The 15,162-nt window shown below is 42.1% G+C and overlaps 1 protein-coding gene across 4 annotated transcripts in view; it reads left to right on the top strand.

The window, feature by feature from the left end:
* SYNE1 (spectrin repeat containing nuclear envelope protein 1) overlaps window positions 1-15,162 on the top strand; it is a gene marked incomplete at both ends in the record, with an annotated part of 450,185 nt that overhangs the window by 216,979 nt on the left and 218,044 nt on the right. For all 4 annotated transcript variants that reach the window (XM_079716491.1, XM_079716490.1, XM_079716492.1 and 1 more), the window contains 7 exons: window positions 2,976-3,119; window positions 3,445-3,600; window positions 5,311-5,475; window positions 6,995-7,167; window positions 8,545-8,698; window positions 11,408-11,551; window positions 12,350-12,514. In XM_079716491.1, coding sequence (XP_079572617.1) covers window positions 2,976-3,119; window positions 3,445-3,600; window positions 5,311-5,475; window positions 6,995-7,167; window positions 8,545-8,698; window positions 11,408-11,551; window positions 12,350-12,514 — 1,101 coding nt within the window. The remainder of the gene's footprint in view (window positions 1-2,975; window positions 3,120-3,444; window positions 3,601-5,310; window positions 5,476-6,994; window positions 7,168-8,544; window positions 8,699-11,407; window positions 11,552-12,349; window positions 12,515-15,162) is intronic.

Raw genomic sequence — 15,162 nt, 5'->3', positions numbered from 1 at the left:
AAGAGAAAATGCGTGTTTCTTCAATTCTTCCCTAACCAGAGATCATTGTAATTCTCCTTTGTAATGGTGGCTATTCTTTCATGGTAGGCATCCTCCATTTAATAGAGAGTCATAACCATTGTGCAGGGATCATTAGTGCAGTGTGGCCTGAGCTGTGAAGCATCTGCTGTGGAGGGTAGTACTGTACATCTAGCACAGATAGTGAGGTTACCTAGCTCAAGAGATGTCCAGGAGTAGATGGGTAAGTCAGAAATCGCCTGACTTCCTACTTTTCTTATTTTTCTTCCTTCCCTCCTCCCTTTCTTTTCCTTCCTTCCTTCCTCCCTTCCTTTTCCTTCCTTCCTTCCTTCCTTCCTTCCTTCCTCCCTTCTGTTTCCTTCCTTCCTTCCTTCCTTCCTGTCTTCTCTCCATGCTTCCTTCCTTTCTATTAGGAATACACACATATTAACACCTATTGTGTTCCAGGCACTATGTTACGAATACAAAAGGATTAGTCTTTTCTCATTCCTCAGGGAATTCATTTTCTGAAGAGGGAAACAGTATATAAAGAGATGGTTGCAATATAATATAGGTATGCTCAGGAGATGGTAATCCCTCAAAGAAGGATGCAACTAACTCTATTTGGAGAAGTCAAGGAAGGTATCCAGAAAGGCGACATTCTAACTGAACCTTGAAGGCTAAACATTCTTTGAATTGGCCGAAGCCGACGTGCATTTCAGGTAGAAGGAACTGAGTGTGCAGGGCCAGGGTGTCATGAGTGTCAACTCTGAATGGGGGACTTTGAGGGGTTTGACATTCACGTAAGATTTTTGTGGGAAAAGCAACAAAGATAAGACCGGAGATGACAATTAGGACCAGATAGTGGAATGTCTTGCATACTAAGCAATTTGACCTTGACTCTTGGCCAGAATTCCTTATCTGAACCCCAGAACAGGATTTATTTTCTCAATTTTCACAAGGATGGAACATAACCCATACCATTCTAGGTACATAGAAGAGAGATTAATTCATTACATACAATGGATACTTTAGGATACTAGGGCTTAATTCTAGGGTTGAGAAAGGCTGAGTGAGGAACCTACTGATCTTTAAGCTGGAGATAAACATGTCAACTCTCTGGCTCCAGTGTAGACCAGAATGGCGAATAATAAGTAGCTGGAAGACCAGGGAAAGCTTTTCATAATGGTCCAGATGAGAGAGACAAGAGCCTGAATTAAAGAAATGATAAGGGATAGAGCTTTATCTCTAAAAGAAAACATAGCAGGATTTGGTAAAGAATTCAATGAGGGGCCCAGGGAAGGAGAAGTTAAGTTTAAGTCTTTGGTTTCTAGTTCAGAAGATGGCATGAATGGTGATGCCATTAACTGAGACATGAATATGACAGAAAAAGTAGTTTGGGAAGGGATAGAAAAATTAATTCAATGTAATATATGTTAAATTTTATGGGCCTGCAATATACTCAGCAGGTAATGGCCAGGAAAGTAGCAGTGAAGGTGAGTGCAAAGTTCAAGGGAGAGGGTAGAGCTGTCAAAACAGTGAGAGTGAATATTTACCAGTCACTGTTGAAGACACTTAACATATATTAATGTGTTTAATCCTCATAACCATTCTCTGAGGTAGAGACTTTTATTTCTATTTTATGAATGAGGAAATTAAGGCAAAAGGTGCTTAAATAATCTACCAAGTTCTCACAGCTAGTAAGTGTTGAAGAAAAGGTGTAGACCCAGGCACTCTGACTTGAAGTGCTGTATGAATACAGTTCTGTAAATGGAAGGCTTTAAGGCTTTGTAGGTGGTCACTGAAGCCATTGGAGAAATAACAGGAAAATTATGCAGAGTGAACATTTGGTGGGAGGCCTGTACAACCCCAAGGACAGGAAGCATATGAGGAACATTAGGAATTGTTTGACTTAGTATCAAGCTGTCTTTATTCCTGTGCCCCAGGCCCCTTGCTCAGGCCCTCTGACTTCACTACTTGGATGAGGGACCCAAACTTTTTACATGAGATCTCTGAGCCCCTACTGCTCAGTCCCGTGTCTTTGTAGCACTAATTCCTGATCATGGTCCCCAGTTTTTCCTTTAGTGGCCCCATGAGACTCCAGTGGCAGGAAAATGGAAACACCTTGAATTTATAAATTGATTTAATTATTCAACAAATATTTGTTGAACGTCTTCCATTTGCCAAGGACTATTTTAAGCTCTGGAGATACAGTAAAGAATAAAACAGAATAGAACTCCTGCCCTCATGAAGCTTACATTTTAGTAGAATACTCCAGGAGTTATCCTGGTATCTTACATTTGTGAAGCACTTTTAATTTTCCAAAGCATTCCCAGCTACCATCTCCCTAAGAGGTGACTATGGCAGCATGACTGTCCCCACATTGTAGACACCAGATCGGATACATATGGAACCTTGAGCCATTCTCCCAGGCTCCTGCAGTTCTTGCCACATAGATTTTTAAGCTAACCTTTGTGGATTTGCTCTTTGACAGTTCTACGCAAAGCTCTGATTTAAATTTAAATTTAAAATCCTTTAGCGCTGGGCTTCCCTGGTGGTGCAGTGGTTGAGAGTCCTCCTGCCGATGCAGGGGATGTGGGTTCGTGCCCCGGTCCAGGAAGATCCCACATGCCACGGGGTGGCTGGGCCCATGAGCCATGGCCGCTGAGCCTGCGCGTCTGGAGCCTGTGCTCCGCAACGGGAGAGGCCACAACAGTGAGAGGCCCGCGTACCGCAAAAAAAAAGGAAAAAAAAGAAGTAGAATTTAAAAACCTCTAAAGGGTTGTTTACAAATTAGCCTGGTACCAAGGTGAAGGATAGAAATTTCCAGACATTGGGGACAGGAAAAGAAGGGGAGATGGGTGGGGCGGTCAGGTTGTGGTGAGCTTTGAATGCCATGTGAAGACTCTGGACTTGCTATTAACATGTGTTTTTCTTTTTTTTTTTTTTGGTCCCTAACACTATTTAAAACCTCATAGAATCTAAAGATCCAAATGAAGGACTTTGAAGTAAGTGCTGAGCCTGTACAGGACTGGCTGAGTAAAACCGAGAAGATGGTGCATGAAAGCAGCAATCGCCTGTATGATCTGCCAGCCAAGAGGCGGGAACAGCAGAAGCTGCAGGTGATCAGCCCCTCAGCCCGTCTGGCCATCCCCCATCTACCACGCATTCAGATCACAGGCGTGCAAGCACCCTGGAGTTAGATTTTGCTGTCCTGAGATAGAGTGCACCCGTCCCCAATTTCAGATGTCCTGTTTTCCAGCTTTCCTTTGAGGTGTGATTTGTCCGGTCCTGTAGTCCACACTGTGTGTAGCTTGGAAATAATAACGCGCCTTCGGGGCACACCTATTACTCGCCCGTGTTTGTTTCTTCGGTCTTGGGGCCGAAGCTTTGTCTGCGATGTGCTCTTCCCCAGCCTCTTAATAGTGACTTGCTTGTGCTTTTCAGTCAGTCCTTGAGGAAATAAACTGCTACGAGCCTCAGCTCCACAGGCTGAAAGAGAAAGCTCAGCAGCTGTGGGAGGGCCAAGCGGCCAGCAGGAGCTTTATGCACCGAGTGTCACAGCTGTCTTCTCAGTATCTAGCTCTAAGCAATTTAACAAAGGTAACGCCTGCCATGTGCTGTGTGTGAGTGTGGGCCCCAGCTCGCAGAGCTGGGGTCCGGGAGCCTGGGGCCCCGGGGCAGGGCTGAGGCGTGTAAGTGCTCTCCCTAGCCTTGCAAGCCCAGCCAAACATTTGTGCTGCCTCATCTCAACATGCTTGTCTGAAAAGAGCAAAGGAGGTTTCAAACACTAAGAGACTTCCCATCTCTATGATTGCACAGAATATTCCCTTTAATCCTGAAGAGGTATGTTCCCCAGAGCTTTTATCTTGAAGACTCAAAGCATAAACATAAGGCAGAATTCAGAGTATTGTGTCTAAAGATACGCAGATTAAATTACTTTGGAAAAACAGGAATTCAAAGCAGTTTACATTTACTTAGTGGACTACATAGAGTGAGTGGGGGATCATTTTTTCCATTTGTCTCAATTCTTTCTATTCATTACATAGTAGTCAAAGATGTGTTGATTGAGAGTTTCAGCTCAGATTCTAGAGCAGAGCTCAAAATTGGCAATGATTCCTGTAACTCATTAAAGCGCTTTTCTAACAGCTTAGAAAAAAAGTAAATGGGATCCCACAGTGACCTCACTTAGAGCATTCAGCAGACCCATCTTGAACTTTGTAGGGCCAGCCTACCTTGAGCTTTATGGCCTTGTAACATTTGTTCCCTGTATTTCCCTTTTGTATTTCAGATCTGAGAATGTAGGGAACCTGCTGTAACTTGGCTTTGCCTGTTTTAGTGTGGGCTTACTCCTGACCTGCTGTTTGCATCCCCAATAGAACATCATTGAGACGGCCAAATAGTATAGGTGCTGGAGTAAAAGGGTCTGTGTTTACACCAATGTTTTTTACTTTTTTTGTCTTTAGAAAATCTGGCACATATCTGAAATTAGAATAAATGAAAGCCTTCTTTCTATTCCTTTGTATTTATTTAGATACCAAAAAATCAATAGATACTCAAATGCTTTAAGAGCTGACAATTATATTCATAAAAGCTTCACTGTTGGATATAAGCTTTTTTTTTTGCGGTACGCAGGCCTCTCACTGTTGTGGCCTCTCCCGTTGTGGAGCACAGGCTCCGGACGCGCAGGCTCAGCGGCCATGGCTCACGGGCCCAGCCGCTCCGCAGCATGTGGGATCTTCCCGGACTGGGGCACGAACCCGAGTCCCCTGCATCGGCAGGCGGACTCTCAACCTCTGTGCCACCAGGGAAGCCCAGATATAAGCTTTAATAAATAAAACCACATTTACGGTCCCAATTTAGGGATATTACAGAATCTCAGATAATTGTTTTTTTAGAACTGGCTACAATGTAGGTCATGTGGGTATGTGGTATCAGCTGAGCCACATGTGATCGTGTAAGAGCAGAAACTACCTCAGTGGGCTTCCCAGACAAGGTGTGAGGAAGACATTAATGAAATTTCTGGAAAATATCCTAATTGTCGTAAAGAAGAGTAGCGAGTAAGCCGAGGGACACTAAATTGTCATTGTAATCTTTCTGCTTCTTGACCCAATTATTCTCATATTTGTACTCTTTAGAAAGCTATTTCACATCTCATAGATTCATCCAGCCTTGCGTCGTATCTGTGAGCACATGGACCTATGGCTGATTGCAGTTATTTGGAGCAAAGGGTTAGCTTTACAATCTGAGTGGCTTCAGGGTGTGAAGTCTCTGTGGAAGGGACAACCGGAAAATGATTTCTGTCATTTCCAGGAGAAAGTGTCAAGACTGGACAGAATTGTTGCAGAACACAATCAGTTCTCCCTCGGGATTAAAGACCTGCAAGACTGGATGACAGATGCGGTCCACATGCTGGATTCTTACTGCCACCCGACCTCTGACAAGAGCGTGCTGGACAGCAGGATGCTCAAGCTTGAGGTGTGCCTTCTACGAGAAATGTCTCTAATTTACAGAATTTGTTTTTCTCGAAAGTTCTCGAGTTTCTGTCTGTCTGGTATGATAATGTCACACTCTGTCCATGAGAAATCCAAGAATGCTCCGTGGATATGATCCTGTTTGCATAGGGAGGCTTTGCCTAAGCACTCCTGAATCGATTGAGCTCAGATATACTCAGTCATAAATACTTTACAAAAATTAAAATAAAATAAGGAAATTTTCTGGCAGTCCAGTGGTTAGGACTCTGTGCTTTCATTGCTGAGGGCATGGGTTCAATCCCTGGTTAGGGGAATAAGGTCCTGCAAGCCGCATGGCATGGCCAAAAATATAAAAATTTTTTTAAAAAATTAAAAAATAACAACCCCAAAATGGTTACTTGCTTGATATAGCCAGTTAAGAGGCTAGTTTCAAATTATATCACAGGCACATTTATTCTGAGAAATACTTGGTTGAAACATTTTATCGGGCAAAACCTTTCCCATCTTGTTCAACTCACTTGCCTGCCTGTATCAGTTAGTCTGTTCTTCTCCCATCACAAGATATTAGTTCTGTGTTAGTTTACGTTTGTGATAAAACAATCATTCTGCATTCATTCACCTGTCATTTATACACTGGGTGTCTTCTGGGAGACTGGCATTGTGCCTTGATACCAAAGATTCAAAAATGAATAAAATATGGTCATTGTCCTCAAGGATTTCATTGTCTGAGGCTAGAGGCTGAAACACAGAAGACAGTAATAATAATTACGGTGCTATGGACACACAGAGGAGTGGAGCTGGGCAAGGGGTATTGGGTTAGAGTTGAGGCAGGTTTCTCAGAAAGCCTGATACCTCAGCGGAGATTTCAGAGCGGGACCAAAAGAGCAAAAGCTGAAGAAAGCCAACAGCATGGTGTGTGAGACGTTACTGGCAGTTCTTTCCTGCTGCAGCAAAAGCCGATGGCCATGACTGGCTGAAACTGAATCTGTAGAGGTTGGCAAGGTCCAGATGAGAGAGAGAGATGAAACTTTACCTTTTAGGTGATAAACACCAGTTTTATAACTTTGAATTCAAAGATCCTTCTTATATAGAAAAAGAAGAGTGCTTGTGAAGAACTTGAAATATATAAATTAATATATAATATGAATTAAGCTATTTCTTTCAATTTGTTGTATGAGAGACCTTAACCTTTATAGAGCTCTTCACCCAGTGACCTTTGAGAATTCAGGAATCCTATTGTCATCTATTTTTCTCTTATTAAAAAACAGTAAAATTAAACTTCAGTGGAAATTAGGGATTATTCAGAGAATAATAATGACCTAAAAGGCCAAGGCCACTCAGGCTGATGACTGGTTACTGGCACCACCAGCAAGTGACTCTCGTGTCCTCCACCTGATAAGCCTGAGAGACCCGGGGCTCAACCCAGCTGCAGATCATCTGCTATCCACAGGGTCTCTGAAATATTTAAAGCTAGAAATGTTAAATAAGCAAATGACAAAGGACTTCTGTATGTGCTTTTACAGGCTCTATTATCAGTGAAACAGGAAAAGGAGATCCAGATGAAAATGATAGTGACCAGAGGGGAATCTGTCCTCCAGAATACCTCTCCGGAAGGCATTCCTGCCATTCAGCAGCAGCTGCAGAGTGTGAAGGATATGTGGGCATCCCTTTTGTCTGCAGCGATTCGTTGTAAAAGGTTAGTGAAGCCGAAGGGCTGCTGTGAAGTCATGGCTAAAAGATCTACAGGATAGCTCAGTCATAGACTGTTCCGGGGTTCTCCCTTTCTCTCTCTCCGCCCCTCGGCCCCAATCTCTTTCTCTCTCTCTATTGCCCTGCTCCGTGATTTTTTCCCTCCCTTTCTTCCTTCCTGCTTCCCTCCCTCCTTCCTTCCTTTTCTTTGTTCTTCTTGGAACAAAAGAAACTGGCAGGTGCGATCTTTCATTTAGGTTGACCTGCAGTCCTATGTCTGTGTTTTCATAAAACTAGATGTTTCTTTGTGTTGATGTTCACTGCTTAAAAAGTCAAAAGATAAATACATGTTTAATCATGTGAAGATATATTAGTTAAAACCAATCCGTTTACTTGGGAAGTAGCCCCAGAAAACACCAGTAGGTGGTGGGAACAACACGTGAGAAAGGGAGGGCAGCCAGTAACATGGGCAGCTGGAGCTTACTCCCAGCAGGCGTTGCTGGGAGCCAGTGTAGATAGAGTGTGTCTGGGAATTACCCATGGAGAGCAGGGGAGATGGAATGTTTGTAAACAAACTGCCATGAGTCAGGCAGGCAGTCGAGGATTGCCTCCAGGGGATGACAATCCCTGGCATTTCTTGCCTACAGTGCCCTCAAGCTGAGAGGGCACCAGGGACCAAAGGATGCCCTTGGGCCAAGAGGGCAAGGAGTTGGCCTTGGACCGGTTGGCAGTGTAGTGCAGGGGTCTGGTCGGAGGGTGGAGCGCAGAGTGTCTGCTACAGAAGGGTTCAAGCCTGTTAGTAAAATTAGACACAAATGATTAATGGAGTTAAACATGTAACATCTATATTGAGAGAAGGAAGTGCTTAATTTATCAGTCAGAGAAATCATCAGGTTTTAATAATTAGGCCAATTCAGGAAATGTTAGCCTATATCATTTGTGATTTTCTGATATTTAAATCTCATGCAAGATAGTGACTATGCTTGTTGTTGTTCGGTTCTTCCTTCCTTCTTTTATTACTTTTTTTTCTCTCCTCTGGATGTTCAACTCAACTCACTCAGGGCATCTCTCCTGGTTTTGTCTTCAGGCCTCTCCCAGTGTCTCGTGTGACCTGGTTACTGACTCCAGGTTTTATATCCAGTCCCTCTTCTCCACCCATTGGCCTGGACTTCACTGACCCTTGCTTCTCAAAGCTGTGCTTGCCAGGGACCCAGACTCAGATTTGATAAGCCACAGCCATTCAGCCCCTCTCAAGCCTGCCCCGTCCTGATCTATGGACTTCCTGCTGGGGGAGTAGACGGAACCAACACAGTGATAGAGATCAGACAGATTGAATGTACATGGCTTCTCAGTGTAGATTACTGTCCTTTCAATTACCTTTCAGTCAACTTGAAGGAGCTCTTTCTAAGTGGACAAGTTATCAGGACGACGTCCGACAGTTTTCCAGCTGGATGGACAGCGTGGAGGCCAGCCTAAACGAATCCGAAAGGCAGTACGCAGAAGTGCAGGACAAAACAGCCGCTCTCGGCAAAGTCAAGGTGGGACCTGGATTTCAGATTCCATTTGTTTTCTGACAGGTGCTTCAGAATTGCCATAGTTGTACAGAAATGTGCTCACCTGAATCCTAGGGCTGTCCACATAGGCAAACTCTATTTGAGGGTTTACTATAATGTCTAATGGCTTCTCAACCCAAACTTTTGTTTGTGGCTATTTTGTTAGTGAGTGAAAATGTCCTCTTCCAGGAAAACCTCGTGGACGCGTGTTTTATGATATATTTAAAATTTGGCAACTTGTAATAGCTTTTCATATCTTCAGCCTGCTCATCATTCGGAAGTAAAAGTGCTTTCTTTTCTATCACATCCTTTTATATTTCGACTTTTGTATATTTTTCATAATGCTTATATTAGTACAGTACTACATGTAAAGATTAATAGATGGATGGATAGACTGATGATAGATAGATAGATATGTAGGTACTGGAGGTATGTTCTTAAACCTCTTTTTTGCTGATATTAGTATTCACACATAACATTTTGGAAACCTTTGATTTATTCAATCCAGGGCATATTCATTGGATGGCCTGTTCTACCTAAAACTTATTGTGTCCTAAACAGTACTTATTATCTTCTACCCAAAATCCTTCACACTCCTATATTCTCAGTGTCAGTTCTTTTGTGTCACCCCACACTGAATACCCGAAACTGGGAACCTCGTTTCTCCACCTCCTTCTTTCTTACCCCCGCTTTGAATTAGGCAGTAGGTCTTGCTGATTGCAGTTCAGAAATGTCTCCTGACTCTAATCCATCCTTTTCCTAAATTGCAATAGCTCACCTCGTCTCTTGTCTCCATCTCCCGTTATCTTCATATAAAGGTGAACGTCTCTCTTTCCTGCCTGAGAGTTCTGTTGCTTTCCACTGTTTACAGTATCATACCAATCTCCCTCCTCTGGTTTGTAAGAATTTTAATAATCTCTTTGCTAGCCTCATTTTGCTCACTCTCCCACCCTCCTTCCACCCTTGTGCCAGTCTTACTGTATTTCTCACTATTTCCTGATTGTGCCACATTAAATGGAATTAAACGATTCCATGCCTTTGCAGAATCTCTTCCCTTTTTCACAAAATACTTTAGCTGTGCCCCGGCACCTGGCAACCTTCAACTTACCTTTCTGAATTAGTTCAGAAGCTATCTTTTCTGTGATACCACCACCACCCGAGACTTAATTAGTCCTTCTGTTCTCTGTTGTTCATATCTCTTTATCAGTTTTATAGAATATATGCTTACATACCTCTCTCCCTCAGTGGATAAAGATGCTTAATTTTCTTTTTATCCTATGCATTTGGCTCTCTGTGTGACACAGAGCAAATGCTGAGTAAAAGTTATTTGAATGACTAAATGGCCTTACATGACCTATGCCAAATCACTTAACATTTCTGGGCTTGCATGAGTGTTTGCATCTGAAAATTAATCTACTCATAATTATCTACCCATCATATTGTTATAATGATCTATTGCTTTATTAATTATTCATCTATTCTGTAAATATTTACTGAGAACTCACTACATGCAGGCATTGTGCTCGATTCCAGGTAAATAAAACAGACAAAGGTTGTATTCTGAAGGGGACACCTATACTCATCCGAGAATGCATGAATAAACAAATAATTATAACTGGTGATAAGTGCCCTGAAGAAAAAACTGCATGTTATGAGAGAGAGTCACTGGGACAGGGCAATTATGGACTGCTTGGAGTCGGGGGAGGGGGAGGAGAGACTGGAAAGGCGCCTCTGAAATAGTAGACGGAAATGATGCCCTAAGGAATTTAGTGCAGAGAAATCAGTCTGGGGAGGAGGTGGGAAAAGAGCATTTCAGATGGAATAATCAGCATGTCCCGGAGGAGAGAGAGAACCTGGCTCAGATAAAAGGGAGCTAGAAGAAAGGCTGGGTGTTGCTGGCACCAAGAATAAATGGATGGGTGATGCCAGGTGATCTGGCAGAGGGGCCAGGGACCAGATCCTGCACTGCCATGAGTATGCTAGCCTGTGGATTTTCTACTTGATCCTGACGGCCTTGGGAAGATAATCAATGTTTTAAGCTGGGGAGTGACATGATTCCCTTTAGAATCTTACAATTTTTTATCACTCAAGCTGCTGTGTGGAGTGTAGTGGACAAAAGGACTGGGCAGGAACTGGGGGTAGGGAATCTGCCTAGCAGGATATTGCAAAAGTCCATGTAAAAGGTGATAACAGCGGGAGCTGGGGGTTTGCAGGAGACAGGAGAACACATTTCAGGATACAGTGAAGAGATAGAACTAACAGGATTTCATCATGGATGGAGGGAGAAAGGGTGACTCCAGTGGTCTGAATTGACCAGCTGGGTGGGAATGGTAGCATTTACTGTTTGGAAAAAAGACTGAAGGGGAAGGAGGTTTATTGGTGGCTGGGGAAGGATGGGAATGGAATAGAGCTCAAGAGCCCATTTTTGGACAAATTAAGTTTGAGGTTTCCAAGTCAACTGGAATCAGTATCTCAGAGACAGTTCTGGGCCAGATATCAAATACACCCTCCGACTCATATAGATAGATATAGATATAGCTATAGATGGATGGATAGAGTGATCTATCTATCTGTCTACAGATAGATAACCTGAGATCACTTGCCAAGTATGCAGTTAAAATATCCTAATTTTAGTAGTACCATTGATATGATTATATATGCACCAATTCCTTTATTTTTTTAAATGTTCTCTAGTTATTAAATGAAGAAGTGCTGAGCCACAGCAGCTTGCTGGAGACCATTGAAGTCAAAGGAGGTGGCATGACAGAGCACTATGTCACCCAGTTAGAATTCCAGGACCTTCAAGAACGATACAAAGATATCAGAGAGCGGACCAAGGTGTGGCTCACCGTGTTCCACGCAAACCCACTGAAAAGGCAGTGTTTGGAGCTGTGGTTATTTAAAGACTCATTTATTTGGGGCAATGACAGCCTTGTGAAAGCAGATAGAACAAAAAAAAGCAAAATGAATTTTAATACTTTGAATACCCCACTGGCAAAACCAATCAAAAACCCTCAACTATTGTTAGGATATGAAAGTTACTGAAGGAAAATAATTCTCAGTTTAAAAGTCCTAGCAATGTACCTATTGTAGAAAAATTGGGGGCAGCTTCATAAGGAAGACTCATAAATTCTTTAACATGTCTGTTGATGAAAATTTTCTAAAGCAGGAAATAATCACCAATAATATTTATAATACTGTGCTTTATTTCTTTGTGAACTTTCAGCACACCTTACTTTATTAGACAAAGTACATGAAAAATTAAATCCACAGTGAGTCCAAATCCTCACTGAAGGCACAATATAAGAACTTCAGTTTTCTTCATTAGCAAAAATGTATTTTTATGACAAATAAAGTTAATTCATTTTTTGGAATATCCATGTTACATTTCATAAGGAATTCAGAGATCAGGAAGTTAATTCAAGAAAGTGATCTTTAAGACCCCTTTTATACCTAATATTACATTTTTTATATTTTTTGCCTAGATCTTAATGTTTTACTTTTCTAGGAAATATTCATATTTTAATGACTTAATAATCATGCTTTTCTAAAATTCCAAAAGTGAATTCTTACAGTACATTGAAACTGCATGTAGAAATGTATTCCCGTCTTAATCATCTTACATGCTAATAATAGGAAGCAGTAACCAAGTCTGAAAAACTAGTTCGCCTGCACCAGGAGTATCAGAGAGACTTGAAGGCATTTGAAGTTTGGCTGGAACAAGAGCAAGAAAAGCTTGACAGATATTCAGTTCTTGAAGGTGATGCCCACACTCACGAGACAACGTTACGGGATCTTCAGGTAAAGTCGGCTTCATCATAAAGCAGAGGAATTTTCACTCTGAATATGGAATCATTATTTTAAGCAGTGGGAAGTTACTGTGACCTTAAATCCTATAAATAGCTGATATATATTAAGTGAAACCCTAGTAAGGTCTGATCTATAGCGTTTTGGGACCTCAGTAGTGTATGCTAGTCGAGATCATTTGATAGGCAGTTTAGACTGAGCAGGACTGGAACTTGAGGAATTGGTTGAGTTACTAAGGTGGCCTCCTACAGGAATGGCTAGTGGTCTTATTTATGGTGTTGGCTGGTCCACCTGCCTGTTCCTCCCTAAAGGGTTGAATTAGATGTGGAACACAGCTGCAGGAGTCAATAGCACGTGACACTTCTCAGAGTCAAATTGGTGGCACCATCTTAGGCCATCTGGTTTTAACCCAAATCTCCCACATTTCTGAGGATAGAGGCCCAGGGACAGAGACCTAGAAGAAGGAATTCGAGGAGCTAGAAAAAGCACTGGTGCTCAGGTAAGCAATCTGAGATTCAGGGCGAGATGGCAAACCTCATGGGGAAGGTGGTCCTAACCCACTTATTCATTGACTCATTTAACATTTACTGAACACCTAATGTGGTACAGACACTGTACTTGGCTAACTACTGCAGGTAAAGATGATTAAAATATTATTCTTGCCTGAAAGGAGCTTGCATTCTAAAGAAATGTGGACCCATTGATAGGTCATAATGATCTATCTAACAATGTGAAAAGGACAATAATAGAACTACTCCATTTTTAGGGATCTTATGGGAGCATCAAAGAGAGACAGATAGGGGTCAGGGGGTTCCCAAGAAGGGGAAACCAGGCACACAGAGCAGAGAACAGAGAAAGGCCAGCAAGACAACTCCATGTCCCACCAGCTCTGTGTTGGAACTTACTGAACACTGGTCAGCTCTTATTGGAATTGGTTCAGGATTGGGCAAGATGTACCTACAGCTCACACAAGGTGGAAAAGCAGGACTGAGATGGTCATCACTGGCTTATAACATTTCTGGCTATTTCAGCGGGTCTCAGGAAGTGTTTGCTGTTTAATGGCAGGAGTGCACGGTTGGGATTAGGAAGTTTGGACTTTGACTTATGGTGAGAACTGACCCTGGGTGACTTTGGCAGAGGTAAATGTCTCTGACTCAGTTTTCTCCACAGAGTTGCTCTGAGGAAGGATTAAATGAGATGGTACAAAAATCTTATTTAAATAATAGTCCATTCATGAAATAAATATACAGCAGAAGTTGAAGAGTCATCGTTTCTTTAGCTTATTTAAGGATCTCATCCATTTTATTCTTAATAGTAGCATACCCTGGTCTGCTAGGTTTAGCTGTTGTAATTTATCTTAATGGAATGGACTTGGTTTTCTGGCTATAACCCCTCCCAGCCCTTCACTCCAGACATTCTTGGCAAGCAAAGGTCAAGCTCTCCAAGTTCTGTGTAGGAACTGGGCCAAGAAGTCACTTGTCACCAGCAGATGTTTCTCCTGTTCCAGAAGAAAATGTTGCACTTTGGTCAGTATTAATGTAGCCCAAACTCAAACCTAACTCCAACCTCTCAGTTCACTGTGTATTCATTCTTATTGACACTGTCTTATTTTGAGTCACCACAAATGTTAAAAAGGGAGGGGAGACGCTAAGGCAGAAATTGGTGGTGGAGACTGACATTCCAACTGCACAGCAGAACTACTTCAGGGTCCTGATGTCCTACAGCTCGCTTAGTCATCTGGGGGTCTGCCAGCAGTGTGAAACATGTTCACAAATTATTTTGCATTTACTGAAGGCTTAATTTGAGTCTTAGAACATATAGATTTTTTAAATATTTAACTATATTCTCCCCTCAGAATAAATGCTTGAAATGTAGTATATATATAAGAATTTATCTAATGCAGTGAATTGTAGAATAGTGAAAACTGCCATAAAATAGGGAAATGGTGATATATTAAGAAGAATAGGGGCTTCCTTGGTAGCTCAGTGGTTAAGAATCCGCCTGCCAATGCAGGGGACACGGATTCAAGCCCTGGTCCGGGAAGATCCCACATGCCACGGAACAGCTAAGTCCGTGTGTCACAACTACTAAGCCTGTGCTTTACAGCCTGTGAGCCACAACTACTGAGCCCACGTGCCTAGAGCCCGTGCTCTGCAACAAGAGAAGCCACTGCAATGAGAAGCCCACACACCACAACGAAGAGTAGCCACTGCTTGCCGCCACTAGAGAACGCTCACACACAGCAATGAAGACCCAACCTAGCCAAAAATAAATAAATAAATAAGTTAATTAATTTTTAAAAAGGAGATTAATTAGGGCAAGGATCAGTAGACTGTAGCCCAGAACCCATATTTTAAATAAGATTTTATTGGAACACAGCCACACCTGTTCATATATGTAGCGTCTATGGCTGCTTTGGCACCACAATGGCAAGGTTAGGCAGTTAAGTACTTGCAGCAGAGATTGTGTGGCTCACAAAGCCTAAAATATTTACTGACCAACCCTTTATGGAAAAAGTTTGCCAAACCCTGAATTAAGGAAAGAGATTGTACAAAATTACCTTTAAAAAATTTTAGGAATTTTGGAATAAAATTTCTGTTTGTCATCATTTTGATTAATATTTTACCATATAAATTGTTCTT

The sequence above is a fragment of the Hyperoodon ampullatus genome, assembly GCF_949752795.1.
Source record: "Hyperoodon ampullatus genome assembly, chromosome: 12".
In the NCBI taxonomy this organism is placed as follows: Eukaryota; Metazoa; Chordata; class Mammalia; order Artiodactyla; family Ziphiidae; genus Hyperoodon; species Hyperoodon ampullatus.
This window is presented reverse-complemented; position numbering and strand designations above follow the sequence as displayed.